The 22,240-nt window shown below is 50.5% G+C and overlaps 1 protein-coding gene across 1 annotated transcript in view; it reads right to left on the bottom strand.

The window, feature by feature from the left end:
• The window catches only part of LOC121838744 (catenin alpha-1-like), a 211,900-nt gene that overhangs the window by 58,024 nt on the left and 131,636 nt on the right, over positions 1-22,240 (bottom strand). The window contains exons 11-14 of the mRNA XM_042303028.1: positions 20,101-20,211; positions 14,610-14,655; positions 14,239-14,417; positions 13,814-14,005 (exon numbers count right to left, since the gene is read on the bottom strand). Of these exons, the coding sequence (XP_042158962.1) occupies positions 13,814-14,005; positions 14,239-14,417; positions 14,610-14,655; positions 20,101-20,211 (528 nt within the window). The remainder of the gene's footprint in view (positions 1-13,813; positions 14,006-14,238; positions 14,418-14,609; positions 14,656-20,100; positions 20,212-22,240) is intronic.

Below are 22,240 nucleotides of genomic sequence, written 5' to 3'. Positions count from 1 at the left end.
ACTGGGCTAGTCATCACCTCTACCACCATATTCAGACACTGGGCCAGTCACCTCACCACCATATTCTGGGCCACCACCATATATTCAGACACTGGGCTAGTCATCACCTCTACCACCATATTCAGACACTGGGCTAGTCATCACCTCTACCACCATATTCAGACACTGGGCTAGTCATCACCACCATATTCAGACACTGGGCTAGTCATCACCACCATATTCAGACACTGGGCTAGTCATCACCACCATATTCAGACACTGGGCTAGTCATCACCACCATATTCAGACACTGGGCTAGTCATCACCACCATATTCAGACACTGGGCTAGTCATCACCTCACCACCATATTCAGACACTGGGCTAGTCATCACCTCTACCACCATATTCAGACACTGGGCATCATCTCTATCACCATATTCAGACACTGGGCCAGTCATCACCACCACCATATTCAGACACTGGGCTAGTCATCACCACCATATTCAGACACTGGGCTAGTCATCACCTCTACCACCATATTCAGACACTGGGCTAGTCATCACCATCACCATATTCAGACACTGGGCCAGTCATCACCTCTACCACCATATTCAGACACTGGGCCAGTCATCACCTCTACCAAAATATCAGACACTGGGCCAGTCATCACCTCTACCACCATATTCAGACACTGGGCCAGTCATCACCTCTACCACCATATTCAGACACTGGGCCAGTCATCACCTCTACCACCATATTCAGACACTGGGCCAGTCATCACCTCTACCACCATATTCAGACACTGGGCTAGTCATCACCACCATATTCAGACACTGGGCATATTCAGACACTACCACCATATTCAGACACTGGGCCAGTCATCACCACCATATTCAGACACTGGTCTAGTCATCACCACCATATTCAGACACTGGGTCTAGTCATCACCTCTACCACCATATTCAGACACTGGGCAAGTCATCACCTCTACCACCATATTCAGACACTGGGCTAGTCATCACCTCTACCACCATATTCAGACACTGGGCTAGTCATCACCTCTACCACCATATTCAGACACTGGGCCAGTCATCACCACCATATTCAGACACTGGGCCAGTCATCACCACCATATTCAGACACTGGGCCAGTCATCACCTCTACCACCATATTCAGACACTGGGCTAGTCATCACCTCTACCACCATATTCAGACACTGGGCTAGTCATCACCACCATATTCAGACACTGGGCTAGTCATCACCACCATATTCAGACACTGGGCTAGTCATCACCACTACCACCATATTCAGACACTGGGCTAGTCATCACCACCATATTCAGACACTGGGCTAGTCATCACCTCTACCACCATATTCAGACACTGGGCTAGTCATCACCTCTACCACCATATTCAGACACTGGGCTAGTCATCACCTCTACCACCATATTCAGACACTGGGCTAGTCATCACCTCTACCACCATATTCAGACACTGGGCTAGTCATCACCTCTACCACCATATTCAGACACTGGGCCAGTCATCACCTCTACCACCATATTCAGACACTGGGCTAGTCATCACCTCTACCACCATATTCAGACACTGGGCTAGTCATCACCACCATACCACACTGGGCCAGTATTCAGACACTGGGCTAGTCATCACCCACCATATTCAGACACTGGGCTAGTCATCACCACCATATTCAGACACTGGGCTAGTCATCACCACCACCATATTCAGACACTGGGCTAGTCATCACCACCATATTCAGACACTGGGCTAGTCATCACCACCATATTCAGACACTGGGCTAGTCATCACCACCATATTCAGACACTGGGCTAGTCATCACCACCATATTCAGACACTGGGCTAGTCATCACCACCATATTCAGACACTGGGCCAGTCATCACCACCACCATATTCAGACACTGGGCTAGTCACACTCTACCACCATATTCAGACACTGGGCCAGTCATCACCTCTACCACCATATTCAGACACTGGGCTAGTCATCACCACCCATATTCAGACACTGGGCCAGTCATCACCTCTACCACCATATTCAGACACTGGGCTAGTCATCACCACCACCATATTCAGACACTGGGCTAGTCATCACCTCTACCACCATATTCAGACACTGGGCTAGTCATCACCTCTACCACCATATTCAGACACTGGGCTAGTCATCACCACCATATTCAGACACTGGGCCAGTCATCACCTCTACCACCATATTCAGACACTGGGCTAGTCATCACCACCATATTCAGACACTGGGCCAGTCATCACCTCTACCACCATATTCAGACACTGGGCTAGTCATCACCTCTACCACCATATTCAGACACTGGGCTAGTCATCACCTCTACCACCATATTCAGACACTGGGCCAGTCATCACCACCATATTCAGACACTGGGCTAGTCATCACCTCTACCACCATATTCAGACACTGGGCTAGTCATCACATCTACCACCATATTCAGACACTGGGCCAGTCATCACCTCTACCACCATATTCAGACACTGGGCCAGTCATCACCTCTACCACCATATTCAGACACTGGGCCAGTCATCACCTCTACCACCATATTCAGACACTGGGCCAGTCATCACCTCTACCACCATATTCAGACACTGGGCAGTCATCACCTCTACCACCATATTCAGACACTGGGCCAGTCATCACCACCATATTCAGACACTGGGCTAGTCATCACCTCTACCACCATATTCAGACACTGGGCTAGTCATCACCACCATATTCAGACACTGGGCCAGTCATCACCACCATATTCAGACACTGGTCTAGTCATCACCTCTACCACCATATTCAGACACTGGGCTAGTCATCACCTCTACCACCATATTCAGACACTGGGCTAGTCATCACCTCTACCACCATATTCAGACACTGGGCCAGTCATCACCACCATATTCAGACACTGGTCTAGTCATCACCACCATATTCAGACACGGGTCTAGTCATCACCTCTACCACCATATTCAGACACTGGGCTAGTCATCACCTCTACCACCATATTCAGACACTGGGCCAGTCATCACCTCTACCACCATATTCAGACACTGGGCTAGTCATCACCACCACCATATTCAGACACTGGGCTAGTCATCACCTCTACCACCATATTCAGACACTGGGCCAGTCATCACCTCTACCACCATATTCAGACACTGGGCCAGTCATCACCTCTACCACCATATTCAGACACTGGGCTAGTCATCCCACCATATTCAGACACTGGGCCAGTCATCACCACCATATTCAGACACTGGTCTAGTCATCACCTCGACCACCATATTCAGACACTGGGCTAGTCATCACCTCTACCACCATATTCAGACACTGGGCTAGTCATCACCTCTACCACCATATTCAGACACTGGTCTAGTCATGACCACCATATTCAGACACTGGTCTAGTCATCACCTCGACCACCATATTCAGACACTGGGCTAGTCATCACCACCATATTCAGACACTGGGCTAGTCATCACCTCTACCACCATATTCAGACACTGGGCTAGTCATCACCTCTACCACCATATTCAGACACTGGGCTAGTCATCACCTCTACCACCATATTCAGACACTGGGCTAGTCATCACCTCTACCACCATATTCAGACACTGGGCTAGTCATCACCTCTACCACCATATTCAGACACTGGGCTAGTCATCACCTCTACCACCATATTCAGACACTGGGCTAGTCATCACCTCTACCACCATATTCAGACCCTGGGCCAGTCATCACCTCTACCACCATATTCAGACACTGGGCTAGTCATCACCTCTACCACCATATTCAGACACTGGGCTAGTCATCACCTCTACCACCATATTCAGACACTGGGCTAGTCATCACCACCATATTCAGACACTGGGCTAGTCATCACCTCTACCACCATATTCAGACACTGGGCCAGTCATCACCTCTACCACCATATCAGACACTGGGCTAGTCATCACCTCCACCATATTCAGACACTGGGCTAGTCATCACCTCTACCACCATATTCAGACACTGGGCTAGTCATCACCACCATATTCAGACACTGGGCCAGTCATCACCACCATATTCAGACACTGGTCTAGTCATCACCTCTACCACCATATTCAGACACTGGGCTAGTCATCACCACCATATTCAGACACTGGGCTAGTCATCACCTCTACCACCATATTCAGACACTGGGCTAGTCATCACCTCTACCACCATATTCAGACACTGGGCTAGTCATCACCTCTACCACCATATTCAGACACTGGGCTAGTCATCACCTCTACCACCATATTCAGACACTGGGCCAGTCATCACCTCTACCACCATATTCAGACACTGGGCCAGTCATCACCACCATATTCAGACACTGGGCTAGTCATCACCACCATATTCAGACACTGGGCTAGTCATCACCACCATATTCAGACACTGGGCTAGTCATCACCACCATATTCAGACACTGGGCTAGTCATCACCACCATATTCAGACACTGGGCTAGTCATCACCACCATATTCAGACACTGGGCTAGTCATCACCTCTACCACCATATTCAGACACTGGGCTAGTCATCACCTCTACCACCATATTCAGACACTGGGCTAGTCATCACCTCTACCACCATATTCAGACACTGGGCTAGTCATCACCTCTACCACCATATTCAGACACTGGGCTAGTCATCACCTCTACCACCATATTCAGACACTGGGCCAGTCATCACCTCTACCACCATATTCAGACACTGGGCCAGTCATCACCACCATATTCAGACACTGGGCTAGTCATCACCACCATATTCAGACACTGGGCCAGTCATCACCACCATATTCAGACACTGGTCTAGTCTTCACCTCTACCACCATATTCAGACACTGGGCTAGTCATCACCACCATATTCAGACACTGGGCTAGGCATCACCTCTACCACCATATTCAGACACTGGGCTAGTCATCACCACCATATTCAGACACTGGGCTAGTCATCACCACCATATTCAGACACTGGGCTAGTCATCACCACCATATTCAGACACTGGGCCAGTCATCACCACCATATTCAGACACTGGGCCAGTCATCACCACCATATTCAGACACTGGGCCAGTCATCACCACTACCACTATATTCAGACACTGGGCTCAGTCATCACCACCGTATTCAGACACTGGGCCAGTCATCACCTCTACCACCATATTCAGACACTGGGCTAGTCATCACCACCACATTCAGACACTGGGCTAGTCATCACCTCTACCACCATATTCAGACCCTGGGCCAGTCATCACCTCTACCACCATATTCAGACACTGGTCTAGTCATCACCTCTACCACCATATTCAGACACTGGGCTAGTCATCACCTCTACCACCATATTCAGACACTGGTCTAGTCATCACCACCATATTCAGACACTGGTCTAGTCATCAACTCGACCACCATATTCAGACACTGGGCTAGTCATCACCACCATATTCAGACACTGGGCCAGTCATCACCTCTACCACCATATTCAGACACTGGGCTAGTCATCACCTCTACCACCATATTCAGACACTGGGCTAGTCACCACCTCTACCACCATATTCAGACACTGGGCCAGTCATCACCACCATATTCAGACACTGGGCTAGTCATCACCTCTACCACCATATTCAGACACTGGGCTAGTCATCACATCTACCACCATATTCAGACACTGGGCCAGTCATCACCTCTACCACCATATTCAGACACTGGGCCAGTCATCACCTCTACCACCATATTCAGACCCTGGGCCAGTCATCACCTCTACCACCATATTCAGACACTGGGCTAGTCATCACCTCTACCACCATATTCAGACACTGGGCCAGTCATCACCTCTACCACCATATTCAGACACTGGGCTAGTCATCACCTCTACCACCATATTCAGACACTGGGCTAGTCATTACCACCATATTCAGACACTGGGCCAGTCATCACCACCATATTCAGACACTGGTCTAGTCAACACCTCTACCACCATATTCAGACACTGGGCTAGTCATCACCACCATATTCAGACACTGGGCTAGTCATCACCTCTACCACCATATTCAGACACTGGGCCAGTCATCACCTCTACCACCATATTCAGACACTGGGCTAGTCATCACCTCTACCACCATATTCAGACACTGGGCTAGTCATCACCTCTACCACCATATTCAGACACTGGGCCAGTCATCACCTCTACCACCATATTCAGACACTGGGCTAGTCATCACCACCGTATTCAGACACTGGGCTAGTCATCACCACCACATTCAGACACTGGGCTAGTCATCACCTCTACCACCATATTCAGACCCTGGGCCAGTCATCACCTCTACCACCATATTCAGACACTGGGCCAGTCATCACCTCTACCACCATATTCAGACACTGGTCTAGTCATCACCTCTACCACCATATTCAGACACTGGGCTAGTCATCACCACCATATTCAGACACTGGGCCAGTCATCACCTCTACCACCATATTCAGACACTGGGCTAGTCATCACCTCTACCACCATATTCAGACACTGGGCTAGTCATCACCTCTACCACCATATTCAGACACTGGTCTAGTCATCACCACCACCATATTCAGACACTGGGCTAGTCATCACTCTACCACCATATTCAGACACTGGGCTAGTCATCACCACCACCATATTCAGACACTGGGCTAGTCACCACCTCTACCACCATATTCAGACACTGGGCTAGTCATCACCTCTACCACCATATTCAGACACTGGGCTAGTCATCACCTCTACCACCATATTCAGACACTGGGCTAGTCATCACCTCTACCACCATATTCAGACACTGGGCTAGTCATCACCTCTACCACCATATTCAGACACTGGGCTAGTCATCACCTCTACCACTATATTCAGACACTGGGCTAGTCATCACCTCTACCACCATATTCAGACACTGGGCCAGTCATCACCTCTACCACCATATTCAGACACTGGGCTAGTCATCACCTCTACCACCATATTCAGACACTGGGCTAGTCATCACCTCTACCACCATATTCAGACACTGGGCTAGTCATCACCACCATATTCAGACACTGGGCTAGTCATCACCTCTACCACCATATTCAGACACTGGGCCAGTCATCACCTCTACGTCCACATTCAGACACTGGGCTAGTCATCACCTCCACATTGACACTGGGCTAGTCATCACCTCTACCACCATATTCAGACACTGGGCTAGTCATTACCACCATATTCAGACACTGGGCCAGTCATCACCACCATATTCAGACACTGGTCTAGTCATCACCTCTACCACCATATTCAGACACTGGGCTAGTCATCACCACCATATTCAGACACTGGTCTAGTCATCACCTCTACCACCATATTCAGACACTGGGCTAGTCATCACCTCTACCACCATATTCAGACACTGGTCTAGTCATCACCTCTACCACCATATTCAGACACTGGGCTAGTCATCACCTCTACCACCATATTCAGACACTGGGCCAGTCATCACCTCTACCACCATATTCAGACACTGGGCCAGTCATCACCACCATATTCAGACACTGGGCTTATTCAGACACTGGGCTAGTCATCACCTCTACCACCATATTCAGACACTGGGCTAGTCATCACCTCTACCACCATATTCAGACACTGGGCTAGTCATCACCTCTACCACCATATTCAGACACTGGGCCAGTCATCACCTCTACGTCACCACGTTCAGACACTGGGCTACCTCATCACCTCCACATCACCTCATTCAGACACTGGGCTACACTGGTCTAGTCATCACTGGGCTCTCACCACCATATTCAGACACTGGGCTAGTCATCACCTCTACCACCATATTCAGACACTGGGCCAGTCATCACCTCTACCACCATATTCAGACACTGGGCTAGTCATCACCTCTACCACCATATTCAGACACTGGGCTAGTCATCACCTCTACCACCATATTCAGACCCAGCACACCAAGATACGCCTGTCATTACAAGGTGCTGGTGGGGATTGTTTATGACACTGGAATAGTTGTATGTGTGTGTGTACGGGTACTGTGATGAATGCCGTACTGGGTAGGTGACGGACAGATGGGAAAGGCACGTGGGTTCGACCGTTGGGTGCAACCACCCACACACACCGTGACTGCAGGACCCTCCACACCCACACACATATATATATATATATATGACTCACCACCTGGATTCTGTCTTATGAGACATTTTTTAGATTGTGTATTTTTGTATAAAAGTAGAGACTCAGAGGTACTATTATACACTTTAGTTGAGGAACAATGGGAAAGTAATTCTGCTTTGAAAGTTGATGAACTTGTAAACTCACTTTTGAGAAAATCACCTTTGAATGTTTTGGTATCTGGTGAAGAGCTCTTCTTTGTCTACTCCCATTCAGCATCGTTCACACCCCCTGAAGCTTTAGTCCCACCCATTCAGCATCGTTCACACCCCCTGAAGCTTTAGCCCACCCATTCAGCATCGTTCACACCCCCTGAAGCTTTAGCCCCACCCATTCAGCATCATTCACACCCCCTGAAGCTTTAGCCCCACCCATCTCTTTAAACAACAATGAACAGTGCTGGGAGCTAACCAACCAGGTTCAATGTTAGCTAGCTAACATCAGGCTCGAACTACAAAACGGCTCTGGGATACGAATAATAACGTCCGCTAGGGAGCCAGCCAGCTAAAGTTAGCTAGCTAGGTAAATAAAGTCTAAGATCACACGTCATGTAACGCTAGCTAACCAGTCTGCCAGCTGACGTTAGCTAGCTAGCTAAAAGTACACTTTAGCTTGAATTGAAACCACTGTCAAAATTAGAAACATGTTATAACTGAAAACGTACCTAGCTAAACGCTAGACTATCAACATGCATGATGGACATGTCTCCCTGTCAGGAACGACATGCCATGGTTGCCCTTAGTTTGAAGATGTAATCCAGAGACCGGTGTTCTCCATCTCTTTAGTGATCATACTCTAATTCCACTGATTTCAAAAGTCAGTCCTGCAGAAAGTAGAGCAACACTTATGCAGCTCCACAACACATTTAGTTTTAAAGCAGCATTAGATAAGATTGCCTAGACGACCTGAAAGGCTCAAATAGACAGAAGCCTTCTATATGGCCGACCAATCCAAACTCCTCTCTCGGCATGTCCAGCCCACTCATTATCTCAGCCAATCATGGCTAGTGGGAAGGTTGCTCTTTTTTTCATTGGCTAAACCAACTAGACTGGTAATTTAACACATGTATACATGGCATACAGGTTTGTTATTAGAGCACATGAAAGTTCACGTTCGAGAAAGCACTCTGCCCAACACAAAAAACTGCATTGTGATTAAAAAATATGCGTTCAAAACTACGTAAAATTACGTTCAAAACGTCTCTCCTGTGAAGTCGTGACACGCCTCGTTTCCTGAATCGGGTCACATCTGTCACATGCATCCGGGCTACACGTCTTACTCATTACAAGCTGCTGGTAGTGTACTATACAGGGGCCATACGGTGGGTAGTGCACTATATAAGGGATAGGGTTCCGTTTGGGAGGTAGCCATATGCAGCAGGGTGGGTGGCACCACCTAGGCAGTAACAGTCAAACACCAGGCTGTGTAGAGAGAGCTAGGATGGCAGACATACTAGAAAAAGGCCCAAATCAATTTCCTACTGACTGATTTAACATTGCTGGCGCTTTCTGTCTGAAGACAAGGTTGAGAGTCAATCATTTGGGCGTGGACTAAAGTAGCTCTCTCTCTCTCTCTCTCTCTGCTGCAGGTGACACGGTGTAGGAACCATTACACAGAGACCTCAGTCACTCACACACTTTCCTAGTCTGGGAAATATTTACACACGAGTGGAGATTCATTCTGACAACAATTCCTCAGATCCATCTGAACGTTCACCTATTGAAATATCTACAAGACATGATTGGTGGGTTTGGTTCAAATTCAACCCCTTTCCACTGTATAAAGACTAGAAAGAGACTGCGCCAAAATGGTTAAAATGTCATCTCCATCTTCAAGAAGACCCTTTAATACCACTTCTTAAACATGTACATCTCCATCAGAACAGATGTGCTGTGTTTTGAATCACTACATATGCATGTGTGTTTTAATGGCAGGGCTAGCGTAGCAGCGCTTCATTTGCATGTATTACCATTACATTAGCATGCAGCACAATGAGTCTGGGAGGGGAAACCGCTGTCCGGCAGGATGTTCTCCTGATACTTCAGGGGGTCGCGGATCAGAAGTGGTAAAAACTCAAGCTGATTGAAGCTGGACGATTCTAGGCATTTGCCTCAGCAGCCTGAGCTGAAGGAAGGGAGTAGGGAGTAGAGGGTTGGATGGAAGGAGGGAGTAGAGGGCTGGATGGATGGAGGGAGGGAGTAGAGGGCTGGATGGATGGAGGAAGGAGGGAGTAGAGGGCTGGATGGAAGGAGGGAGTAGAGGGCTGGAGGATGGGTTGGATGGATGGAGGAAGGAGGGAGTAGAGGGCTGGATGGATGGAGGAAGGAGGGAGTAGAGGGTTGGATGGAAGGAGGGAGTAGAGGGTTGATGGAAGGAGGGAGTAGAGGGGAGTAGAGGGTTGGATGGAAGGAGGAAGGAGGGAGTAGAGGGTTGGATGGAAGGAGGAAGGAAGGAGGGAGTAGAGGGTTGGATGGAAGGAGGAAGGAAGGAATAGAGGGTTGGATGGAAAAGGAAGCAGGGGCAGAGGGCTGGATGGAGGAAGGAGGGAGAAGGGGGGATGGAGGGAGTAGATGGACAGAGGAAGGAGGAAGAGAAGGGGGCTGGATGGACAGAGGAAGGAGGGAGGAAGGGGGCTGGATGGACAGAGGAAGCAGGGAGCAGGGGGCTGGATGGACAGAGGAAGCAGGGAGCAGGGGGCTGGATGGACAGAGGAAGCAGGGAGCAGGATGGACAGAGGAAGCATGGAGAAGGGGGCTGGATGGGCAGAGGAAGCAGGGAGAAGGGGGGATGGAGGAAGGAGGGAGTAGAGGGTTGGATGGACAGAGGAAGCATGGAGAAGGGGGCTGGATGGACAGAGGAAGCAGGAAAAGAAGCAGGGGGCTGGATGGGCAGAGGAAGCAGGGAGAAGGGGGCTGGATGGACAGAGGAAGCAGGGAGAAGGGGGCTGGATGGACAGAGGAAGCAGGGAGAAGGGGGCTGGATGGACAGAGGAAGCAGGGAGCAGGGGGGGGCTGGATGGACGGGGAAGCAGGGAGAAGGGGGCTGGATGGACAGAGGAAGCAGGGAGAAGGGGGCTGGATGGACAGAGGAAGCAGGGAGCTGGATGGACAGAGGAAGCAGGGAGAAGGGGGCTGGATGGAAAAGGAAGCAGGGGCAGAGGGCTGGATAGAGGGAGGGAGAAGGGGGCTAGATGGACAGAGGAAGCAGGGAGAAGGGGGCTGGATGGACAGAGGAAGCAGGGAGAAGGGGGCTGGATGAACGGAGGAAGCAGGGAGAAGGGGGCTGGATGGACAGAGGAAGCAGGGAGAAGGGGGCTGGATGGACAGAGGAAGCAGGGAGAAGGGGGCTGGATGAACGGAGGAAGCACGGAGAAGGGGGCTGGATGGACATAGGAAGCAGGGAGAAGGGGGCTGGATGGACAGAGGAAGCAGGGAGAAGGGGGCTGGATGGACAGAGGAAGCATGGAGAAGGGGTCTGGATGGACAGAGGAAGCATGGAGAAGGGGGCTAGATGGACAGAGGAAGCAGGGAGAAGGGGGCTAGATGGACAGAGGAAGCAGGGAGAAGGGGGCTGGGTAGATGGAGGAAGGCAGATAAAGGCTGGGTTTGGATGTTTTCATGTTCAATATCATGGTGTTGTGCTCAGGACAATGCCTTGGCTTGTGCTGCCAGAGTGACGACAGCGTCAGGGGAGATCTGACTGGAGAATCTAGACATTTCATTGACAACTCCTTTACACAGATGGAAAGGCAGAGAGACCGAGAGCTTTGCTTTGGTTCCAGGCACAATGTCTCCTGAATGAGTCACTTTAAATTCATAGAGGAAGATGTATGTGCGCACACACACAGACACACCTCTTCCCGCAAGCAAAAGATGACACACCTACCCACTCTCTCACACACACACACACACACACACACACACAGAGAAATATATTCTCTCAAACACACAGCCCCCTCTCCACACACATGTTTTACTGAGCAGATGGCTGGCCATGGCACTCCGGTGATAAGCCTCAGAGCCTAAGGTCTTGTCTATCTGTCACATTTACTACAGGCCAGTTACAGGCCTCGTCTGGCCAGACAGATACCAACTTACTACAGTCCAGTTACAGACCTTGACTGGCCAGACAGATACCACCTTACTAAAGGCCTCAACTGGCCAGACAGATGCCCACCCAGCTCTTCCAGTATCCCCCAGCCCACCCAGTATCCCCCAGCCCTCCCAGCTCCTCCAGTACCCCCAGCCCACCCAGCTCTTCCAGTATCCCCCAGCCCACCCAGTATCCCCCAGCCCTCCCAGCTCCCCCAGCCCACCCAGCTCCTCCAGTACCCCCCAGCCCACCCAGTATCCCCCAGCCCACCCAGCTCCTCCAGTACCCCCAGCCCACCCAGCTCCTCCAGTATCCCCCAGCCCACCCAGCTCCTCCAGTATCCCCCAGCCCACCCAGCTCCTCCAGTACCCCCCAGCTCCTCCAGTATCCCCCAGCCCACCCAGCTCCTCCAGTACCCCCAGCTCCTCCTGTATCCCCCAGCCCACCCAGCTCCTCCAGTATCCCCCAGCCCACCCAGCTCCTCCAGCCCACCCAGCTCCTCCAGTACCCCCAGCCCCTCCAGCCCACACCCCCCCCCCCTCAACACCCCCTCACCCCCACCCTGCTCCTCCAGAACCCCCCACCCACACACCTCTGACCAGTCCCCCCCCAGCTCCTCCTGTACACCCCAGCCCCTCCAGTACCCCCACCCCACCCAGCTCCTCCAGAACCCCCAGCCCACCCAGCACATATCTGACCCCCCCCCCCAGCTCTCCAGTACCTCCCAGCTCCTCCAGTACCCCCAGTACCCCCAGCTCCTCCTGTCCCCCAGCTCCTCCACCCCCAGTACCCCCAGCTCCTCCAGTACCCCCAGCTCCTCCAGTATCCCCCCCAGCTCCTCCAGCCCCCCTCCAGTACCCCCCACCCAGCTCCTCCTACCCCCCCCCCAGCTCCTCCAGTACCCCCAGCTCCTCCAGTACCCCCAGCCCCTCCAGCTCCCCCCCATCCAGTACCCCCCCCAGCTCCACCCCCCAGCTCCTCCTGTACCCCCAGCTCCTCCTGTACACCCCAGCCCACCCAGCTCCTCCAGTACCCCCCAGCTCCTCCAGTACCCCCAGTACCCTCCAGCTCCCCAGTACCCCCAGCTCCTCCTGTACCCCCAGCCCAGCTCCTCCAGTACCCCCAGCCCACCCAGCTCCAGCTCCCCCAGTACCCCCCAGCTCCTCCTGTACCCCCCCAGCTCCTCCAGTACCCCCAGTACCCTCCAGCTCCCCCAGTACCCCCCCACCCAGCTCCTCCAGAACCCCCAGCCCACCCACTCCTCCAGTACACCCCAGCCCACCCCCTCCAGTCCCCAGCCCCTCTCCTCCAGTACCCCCAGCCCACCCAGCTCCTCCAGTACACCCCAGCCCACCCAGCTCCTCCAGTACCCCCAGCCCACCCAGCTCCTCCAGTATACCCCAGCCCCTCCAGTACCCCCAGCCCACCCCCCTCCTCCACACCCCACCCCACCCTGCTCCTCCAGAACCCCCCACCCACACATATCTGACCCTCAGCCCCCCCAGCTCCAGTACAGCTACCTCCCAGCTCCTCCTGTACACCCCAGCTCCTCCAGTATCCCCCAGCCCACCCAGCTCCTCCAGTAACCCCCAGCCCACCCAGCTCCTCCAGTAACCCCCAGCCCCTCCAGTAACCCCCTGCCCACCCAGCTCCTCCAGTACACCCTGTTTGCCCCCCAGCTCCTGATACCCCCAGCCCACCCAGCTCCTCCAGTACACCCCAGCCCACCCAGCTCCTCCAGTACCCCCTCAGCCCACCCAGCTCCTCCAGTACACCCCAGCCCCTCCAGTTACCCCCCAGCCCACAGCCTGGTAGAGGAGGAGAGGGTCAACACCCCACCCCACCCTGCTCCTCCAGAACCCCCCACCCAGCTGTTATATCTGACCCGCCCCCAGTACACTGAGCTGTCCAGTACCTGGTAGAGGAGCTCCTCCTGTACACCCCAGCTGTTATAGCCTCCAGTATCCCCCAGCCCACCCAGCTGTTCCTGGTATCCCCCAGCCCACCCAGCTCCTCCAGTAACCCCCAGCCCACCCAGCTCCTCCAGTAACCCCAGCCCCTCCAGTAACCCCCAGCCCACCCAGCTGTTATAGCCTGGTAGAGGAGGAGAGCCCCCCCCAGTACCTGGCTGAAGTCCGGTCATCTCCATCATGATCATACACATCTGTTTGGCCAGGGACGAGATGTCAGTTGCACTGAGCTGTTATAGCCTGGTACTTGGACACCTCAGGAAAAACAGTACACTGAGCTGTTCTAGCCTGGTGGGAAACTGGAAACCTGCTCAGCTGTTATCCTTAGCCTTCTGCTCCTGGGGCAGCTGGGCCATGATAGCCTGGTAGAGGAGGAGAGGGTTATAACAGTACACTGAGCTGTTATAGCCTGGTAGAGGAGAGAGGAAAAACAGTACACTGAGCTGTTATAGCCTGGTAGAGGAGAGAGGAAAAACAGTACACTGAGCTGTTATAGCCTGGTAGAGGAGGAGAGAGGAAAAACAGTACAGTGCGTTTCTGTATAGCACTGTGGGACATCGGCCGATGTAAAACGGCATTAAAAATATATATATATAAAGAAATACATAAAAAACATCACTGAACATTATTCTCTCGAGCAGAGCTGGTTAGGCTGCTTTGTTATCCAGAGTGTTGGTGACTGTTGTCAAATCGTACGTTCGTACATTCAGAGCGTTTCGCGTTGAGCGCAAACAGGACGCTCTGGCCGATGAGTTTACTGATGCAGGCCATAATCAACGGGTGTAAATTCGTCAGTTATTCGGTGTGCTCTGGCACACTTAGACGAAAGTGCTCTGAAATCGGCCAGACTGAATAGTTACTTACATACATGTCTTTTGTTAAGACATGTAGCGAGCTAGGTAAACAACCATAATCACAACTCATAACGTTACTACCCTGCATGAATCTGCAGGTAGCTAAACAACCTGGTTCAATGTTAGCTAGCTACAGCTGGCCAAGCAAATGGCTCTTTCTGTCGTAATTACAATCATGTAATATCTGAAAATGTAGCTAGCTAGACTATCATTCACGATTGGACGCATCTCCTGTCAGATGCCATGGTTGCCCTTAGTTTGAAGATGTAATCCAGAGACCGGTGTTCTCCATCTCTTTAGTGATCATACTCTAATTCCACTGATTTCTAAAGTCAGTCCTGCAGAAAGTAGAGCAACACTTATGCAGCTCCACAACACATTTAGTTTTAAAGCAGCATTAGATAAGATTGCCTAGACAACCTGACAAGCTCAAATAGACAGAAGCCTTCTATTTGGCCGACCAATCCAAACTCCTCTCTCGGCATGTCCAGCCCACTCATTATCTCAGCCAATCATGGCTAGCGGGTAGGTTGCTGACTTTTTCTGTGGCTAAACCAACTAGGCTAGTAATAAAAAAAAATTGAGGGAGGGTATCTTATCCATGTTTAAAAAAAAATAAAAAATAGGAACATTGCCGTTATGAGAGTCCTGTTAACAGCAAATCATCGTTCGGATGTAATCCATCTAATTATCAAGTGATTGGCAATGGAATAGAGGGGAGTGGTGGCCAGTTTCCTCTTTACCATAGACTCACCAGGACCCCAGCTCTCCTGCCAATTTTTCACCGACGTTTCGTCTGGAGTAGCCTGGGTCGGAGGTACACAAACAGCCCAGGGCAGACGAGTCGAAGACGGAATTGAGGTTAGTAACTGCCGATCTGATGTTCGAAAGTTCTTGTTGATCATAGGAAATTACAGCGGAAACATTTTGTGATCAGAATGAATAACATGGACCTGATCCGAGATCAGCACTCGGACACCTGATTAGGTTTGGCAACTTTCCCCAAAACTCCCTGGTTTTTCAGGAATTCTGGATGGAAAATCCCTGTATTTACGAGGGAATAAAGCAGGAAATATGGGAATCCTCCAACCAGGATTTCTGGTAAACCAGGGAATTTTGGGATCGTTATCCAAGGTCAATGATACAGACCTAAAACATTATCCAAGGTCAATGATACAGACCTAAAACATTATCCAAGGTCAATGATACAGACCTAAAACATTATCCAAGGTCAATGTCACAGACCTAAAACATTATCCAAGGTCAATGTCACAGACCTAAAACATTATCCAAGGTCAATGATACAGGCCTTGCTCCAAAAAAACACAGCTGGTAGAGGAAGTTGCAGCTGAAACCCGAAGACGTGACAGAAAAGACAATAGAATGATTGTAGTTCCACAGGAAATGAGAAACATACGTTCTTACTTCACTCATGCATAACAATGGGGCTGATGAGGCCAAATTAGCCGTGGCGTTTCCACATCAACACGTCTCCATGTAGCCCCCTCACTTGGCCCAGCGGATGTATTAATGCATACACCGCCAAGACGACAGAGGAAATATGAACAAAGTGAGAGACCGGCAGCAGACAGACTTCCTTCGTGGTACGTGTGTGGTGTGTTGCTGTAATCCATGTGCGCGCTTCTGTGTGTGTGTGTGTGTGTGTGTGTGTGTGTTCTGTAGGGCTGTGTGTGTGTGTGTGTGTGTGTGTGTGTGTGTGTGTGTGTGCGCGCTTCTGTAGGGCTTCTGTGTGTGTGTGTGTGTGTGTGTGGTGCGCTTCTGTAGGGCTTCTGTGTGTGTGTGTGTGTGTGTGTGTGTGTGTGTGTGTGTGTGTGTGTGTGTGTGTGTGTGTGTGTGTGTGTGTGTGTGTGTACTATCCCTGTCATCAGTGGTTTGTCTAGGAATTCCCACTACGCCAAACTACTAAATTCTTGAACTAATCCATCTGAATTAGCTCAATGTTCTAGTCACTAGCTAATATTCTGATTTAATAACTCTGGTTTCTAAGCCTCTGTTATGGGTTTCCGTGTTAAACAGCTCAGACCTGACCCACGAATCTGGACATAGGGCAGATTAGTGGCTAACACAGAGAGGCTAATCCCAGATTTAAAGTACTCTGTTTAAACTCAAATATGATTCCCTTACTGGAAAGGTCTGGGAGTAGACAAGGTGAGTCAGACGAGTGAGGGATCATCTCTGAATACCTTCCTGTGGTATGAAGGTTTATAGTGACGAGTGAGGGATCGTCTATGAATACCTTCCTGTGGTATGAAGGTTTATAGTGACGAGTGAGGGATCGTCTATGAATACCTTCCTGTGGTATGAAGGTTTATAGTGACGAGTGAGGGATCGTCTATGAATACCTTCCTGTGGTATGAAGGTTTATAGTGACGAGTGAGGGATCGTCTATGAATACCTTCCTGTGGTATGAAGGTTTATAGTGACGAGTGAAGGATCGTCTATGAATACCTTCCTGTGGTATGAAGGTTTATAGTGACGAGTGAGGGATCGTCTATGAATACCTTCCTGTGGTATGAAGGTTTATAGTGACGAGTGAGGGATCGTCTATGAATACCTTCCTGTGGTATGAAGGTTTATAGTGACGAGTGAGGGATCGTCTATGAATACCTTCCTGTGGTATGAAGGTTTATAGTGACGAGTGAGGGATCGTCTATGAATACCTTCCTGTGGTATGAAGGTTTATAGTGACAGAGTGAGGGATCGTCTATGAATACCTTCCTGTGGTATGAAGGTTTATAGTGACAAGTGAGGGATCGTCTATGAATACCTTCCTGTGGTATGAAGGTTTATAGTGACGAGTGAGGGATCGTCTATGAATACCTTCCTGTGGTATGAAGGTTTATAGTGGAGTCAGACGAGTGAGGGATCATCTATGAATACCTTCCTGTGGTATGAAGGTTTACAGTGGAGTCAGACGAGTGAGGGATCGTCTATGAATACCTTCCTGTGGTATGAAGGTTTATAGTGACGAGTGAGGGATCGTCTATGAATACCTTCCTGTGGTATGAAGGTTTATAGTGAGTCAGACGAGTGAGGGATCGTCTATGAATACCTTCCTGTGGTATGAAGGTTTATAGTGACGAGTGAAGGATCGTCTATGAATACCTTCCTGTGGTATGAAGGTTTATAGTGACGAGTGAGGGATCGTCTATGAATACCTTCCTGTGGTATGAAGGTTTATAGTGACGAGTGAGGGATCGTCTATGAATACCTTCCTGTGGTATGAAGGTTTATAGTGACGAGTGAGGGATCGTCTATGAATACCTTCCTGTGGTATGAAGGTTTATAGTGACAAGTGAGGGATCGTCTATGAATACCTTCCTGTGGTATGAAGGTTTATAGTGACGAGTGAGGGATCGTCTATGAATACCTTCCTGTGGTATGAAGGTTTATAGTGACGAGTGAAGGATCGTCTATGAATACCTTCCTGTGGTATGAAGGTTTATAGTGATATCAGGGATCAATACCTTCCTGTGGTATGAAGGTTTATAGTGACGAGTGAGGGATCGTCTATGAATACCTTCCTGTGGTATGAAGGTTTATAGTGACGAGTGAGGGATCGTCTATGAATACCTTCCTGTGGTATGAAGGTTTATAGTGGAGTCAGACGAGTGAGGGATCGTCTATGAATACCTTCCTGTGGTATGAAGGTTTATATAGTGACGAGTGAGGGATCGTCTATGAATACCTTCCTGTGGTATGAAGGTTTATAGTGACGAGTGAGGGATCTGCTATGAATACCTTCCTGTGGTATGAAGGTTTATAGTGAGTCAGAGTGAGGGATCGGCTATGAATACCTTCCTGTGGTATGAAGGTTTATAGTGAGTCAGACTAAAAGGGATCATCTGAATACCTTCCTGTGGTATGAAGGTTTATAGTGACGAGTGAGGGATCCTCTATGAATACCTTCCTGTGGTATGAAGGTTTATAGTGACAAGTGAGGGATCGACTATGAATACCTTCCTGTGGTATGAAGGTTTATAGTGACGAGTGAAGGATCGTCTATGAATACCTTCCTGTGGTATGAAGGTTTATAGTGACGAGTGAGGGATCGTCTATGAATACCTTCCTGTGGTATGAAGGTTTATAGTGACGAGTGAGGGATCGTCTATGAATACCTTCCTGTGGTATGAAGGTTTATAGTGACGAGTGAGGGATCGTCTATGAATACCTTCCTGTGGTATGAAGGTTTATAGTAGAGTAAGACGAGTGAGGGAAAAAACTCAAGATCAGAATAATATCAGTGAGCATCTGAATGGGAGTTCAGAGAGGAAGGACATTCAACAAGCACAGCACTTACACAAATGACTGATGATCGGCTGAGAGAAATTGCTGATAAAAAAGCCTGGGGGCTGTTTCGTTAGACTTTATGTATGCGGATGACTCAACACTATACACGCGTCAGCTATTACAACGACTGAAATGACTGCAACACTTCAAGATCTGCAGTTAGCTTCAGAGTGGGTGGCAAGGAATACATTAGTCCTATATATTAATACAACTAAAAGTCATTGTATTTGGGACAAATCATTCACTAAACCCTAAGCCTCAACGAAATATTGCAATAAATAATGTGGAAATTGTACAAGTTGAGATGACTGAACTGCTTGGAGTATCCCTGGATTGTAAACTGTCATGGTCAAACCATATTGATACAACAGTAGCTGAGATGGGGAGAAGTCTGTCCACAATAAAGTGCTGCTCTACCTTAACAGCACTATCAACAAGGCAGGTCCTACAGGCCCTAGTTTCTACCTTCTTAACAACACTATCAACAAGGCAGGTCCTACAGGCCCTAGTTTCTACCTTCTTAACAACACTATCAACAAGGCAGGTCCTACAGGCCCTAGTTTCTACCTTCTTAACAACACTATCAACAAGGCAGGTCCTACAGGCCCTAGTTTCTAGAGGGGTGTGTGTGTGTGGACTCACCCTGGCGCTCTGGCCTGCGATAAGCTGGTCATCTTCTGTCTGAACGCTGGTCCTGCTGCGAACATCAAAGTCCTCCGTCTCAAAGTCAGAGTCATCCAGCTCTTCAGGAGTCTACAGGAGAGGAGAGAGGGAGGAGAGAGAGGGAGGAGAGAGGAGAGGGAGGAGAGAGGAGAGGGAGGAGAGAGAGGGAGGAGAGAGGAGAGGGAGGAGAGAGGGAGGAGAGAGGAGAGGGAGGAGAGAGAGGGAGGAGAGAGGAGAGGGAGGAGAGAGAGAGGGAGGAGAGAGGAGAGGGAGGAGAGAGGAGAGGGAGGAGAGAGGAGAGGGAGGAGAGAGAGAGGGAGGAGAGAGGAGAGGGAGGAGAGAGAGGGGAGGAGAGAGGAGAGGGAGGAGAGAGGAGAGGGAGGAGAGAGGAGAGGGAGGAGAGAGAGGGAGAGGGAGGAGAGGAGGAGAGGGAGGAGAGAGGAGGGAGGGAGGAGAGGGAGGAGAGGAGAGGAGGAGAGGGAGGAGAGAGAGGGGAGGAGAGAGAGGGAGGAGAGAGGAGAGGGAGGAGAGGAGAGGGAGAGAGAGAGGGAGGGAGAGAGAGGGAGGAGAGAGGAGAGGGAGGAGAGAGGAGAGGGAGGAGAGAGGAGAGGGAGGAGAGGAGGGAGGAGAGAGAGGGAGAGGGAGGAGAGAGGAGAGGGAGGAGAGAGGAGAGGGAGGAGAGAGGAGAGGGAGGAGAGAGGAGAGAGGAGAGAGAGGAGAGAGGAGAGGGAGGAGAGAGAGGGAGGAGAGAGGAGAGGGAGGAGAGAGAGGGAGGAGGAGAGGAGAGGAGGAGAGAGGAGAGGGAGGAGAGAGGAGAGGGAGGAGAGAGGAGAGGGAGGAGAGAGGAGAGGGAGGAGAGAGGAGAGGGAGGAGAGAGGAGAGGGAGGAGAGAGAGGGAGGAGGAGAGAGGAGAGGGAGGAGAGAGGGGAGGAGAGAGGAGAGGGAGGAGAGAGGGGAGGAGAGAGGGAGAGGGAGGAGAGAGAGGGAGGAGAGAGGAGAGGGAGGAGAGGGAGGAGAGAGGAGGGGAGGAGAGGAGAGGGAGGAGAGGAGAGAGAGGAGAGGGAGGAGAGGGAGGGAGAGGAGAGGAGGAGGGAGGAGAGGAGAGGAGAGAGGGGAGGGAGGAGAGAGGAGAGGGGAGAGAGAGGGAGGAGAGAGGAGAGAGGAGAGGGAGAGAGGAGAGGGAGGAGAGAGGAGAGGGAGGAGAGAGAGGAGAGGGAGGAGAGGGAGGAGAGAGAAGGAAAGAGGGGGGAAGGAAGAGGAAACGAACAGGGTAGGAAGAGGAGGAATGAGGAGAAAGGGAGGGAACAGTTGAGGAAAAGGGAAAAAACAAAATGAGAAAATATTGTGTGGTAAAAAGCTGTTAGAGCAGTGTATGACAAATGCCCCGGTGCTACCAGCTACAGAGGAACAAATGCCCCTGGTGCTACCAGCTACAGAGGAACAAATGCCCCTGGTGCTGCCAGCTACAGAGGAACAAATGCCCCTGGTGCTACCAGCTACAGAGGAACAAATGCCCCTGGTGCTACCAGCTACAGAGGAACAAATGCCCCGGTGCTACCAGCTACAGAGGAACAAATGCCCCGGTGCTGCCAGCTACAGAGGAACAAATGCCCCGGTGCTACCAGCTACAGAGGAACAAATGCCCCGGTGCTGCCAGCTACAGAGGAACATCATCTTCCTCTCCTGTAATGGGAAACTGCAAACGCTAAATGATGTGTAATGTCTGTGCATTTTGAGAGGGAAAAATGAAGCTAGGAGGAAAATTATGGGGAGTAAATCAGACCAACACCTGCCCCTGGAATCCTGAGAGGAGAGGGTGGAGAGAGAGAGAGATTTGTAGTGAAGAACGCTGCAGACAACAGCCTGCGAGGTGGCAACGGCAGCCTGAGTGGCTCAGTTGATGAGCGGGTGGCATTAGCAAGGTCAAGAGTTCAATTCCCTCAGTGTTCACAAACAACCTACTAAAGTGTCTTCAACTCAGTGTGAAGACGAGTCACATGGCCGGAAACAGAAACAATTGGAGCGCAAGAGAGCTTTGATTCACAGACTGGCGTATGCCAATTCAATTGTCATGAGAATCCATGATAAAACAGTTGTATTTCCTATGTATAAAGTAAGT

The sequence above is a fragment of the Oncorhynchus tshawytscha genome, linkage group LG21, assembly GCF_018296145.1.
Source record: "Oncorhynchus tshawytscha isolate Ot180627B linkage group LG21, Otsh_v2.0, whole genome shotgun sequence".
Lineage (NCBI taxonomy): Eukaryota > Metazoa > Chordata > Actinopteri > Salmoniformes > Salmonidae > Oncorhynchus > Oncorhynchus tshawytscha.
The sequence above is the reverse complement of the archived record's forward strand: the minus strand, read 5'-3'. Positions and strand labels throughout refer to the sequence as shown.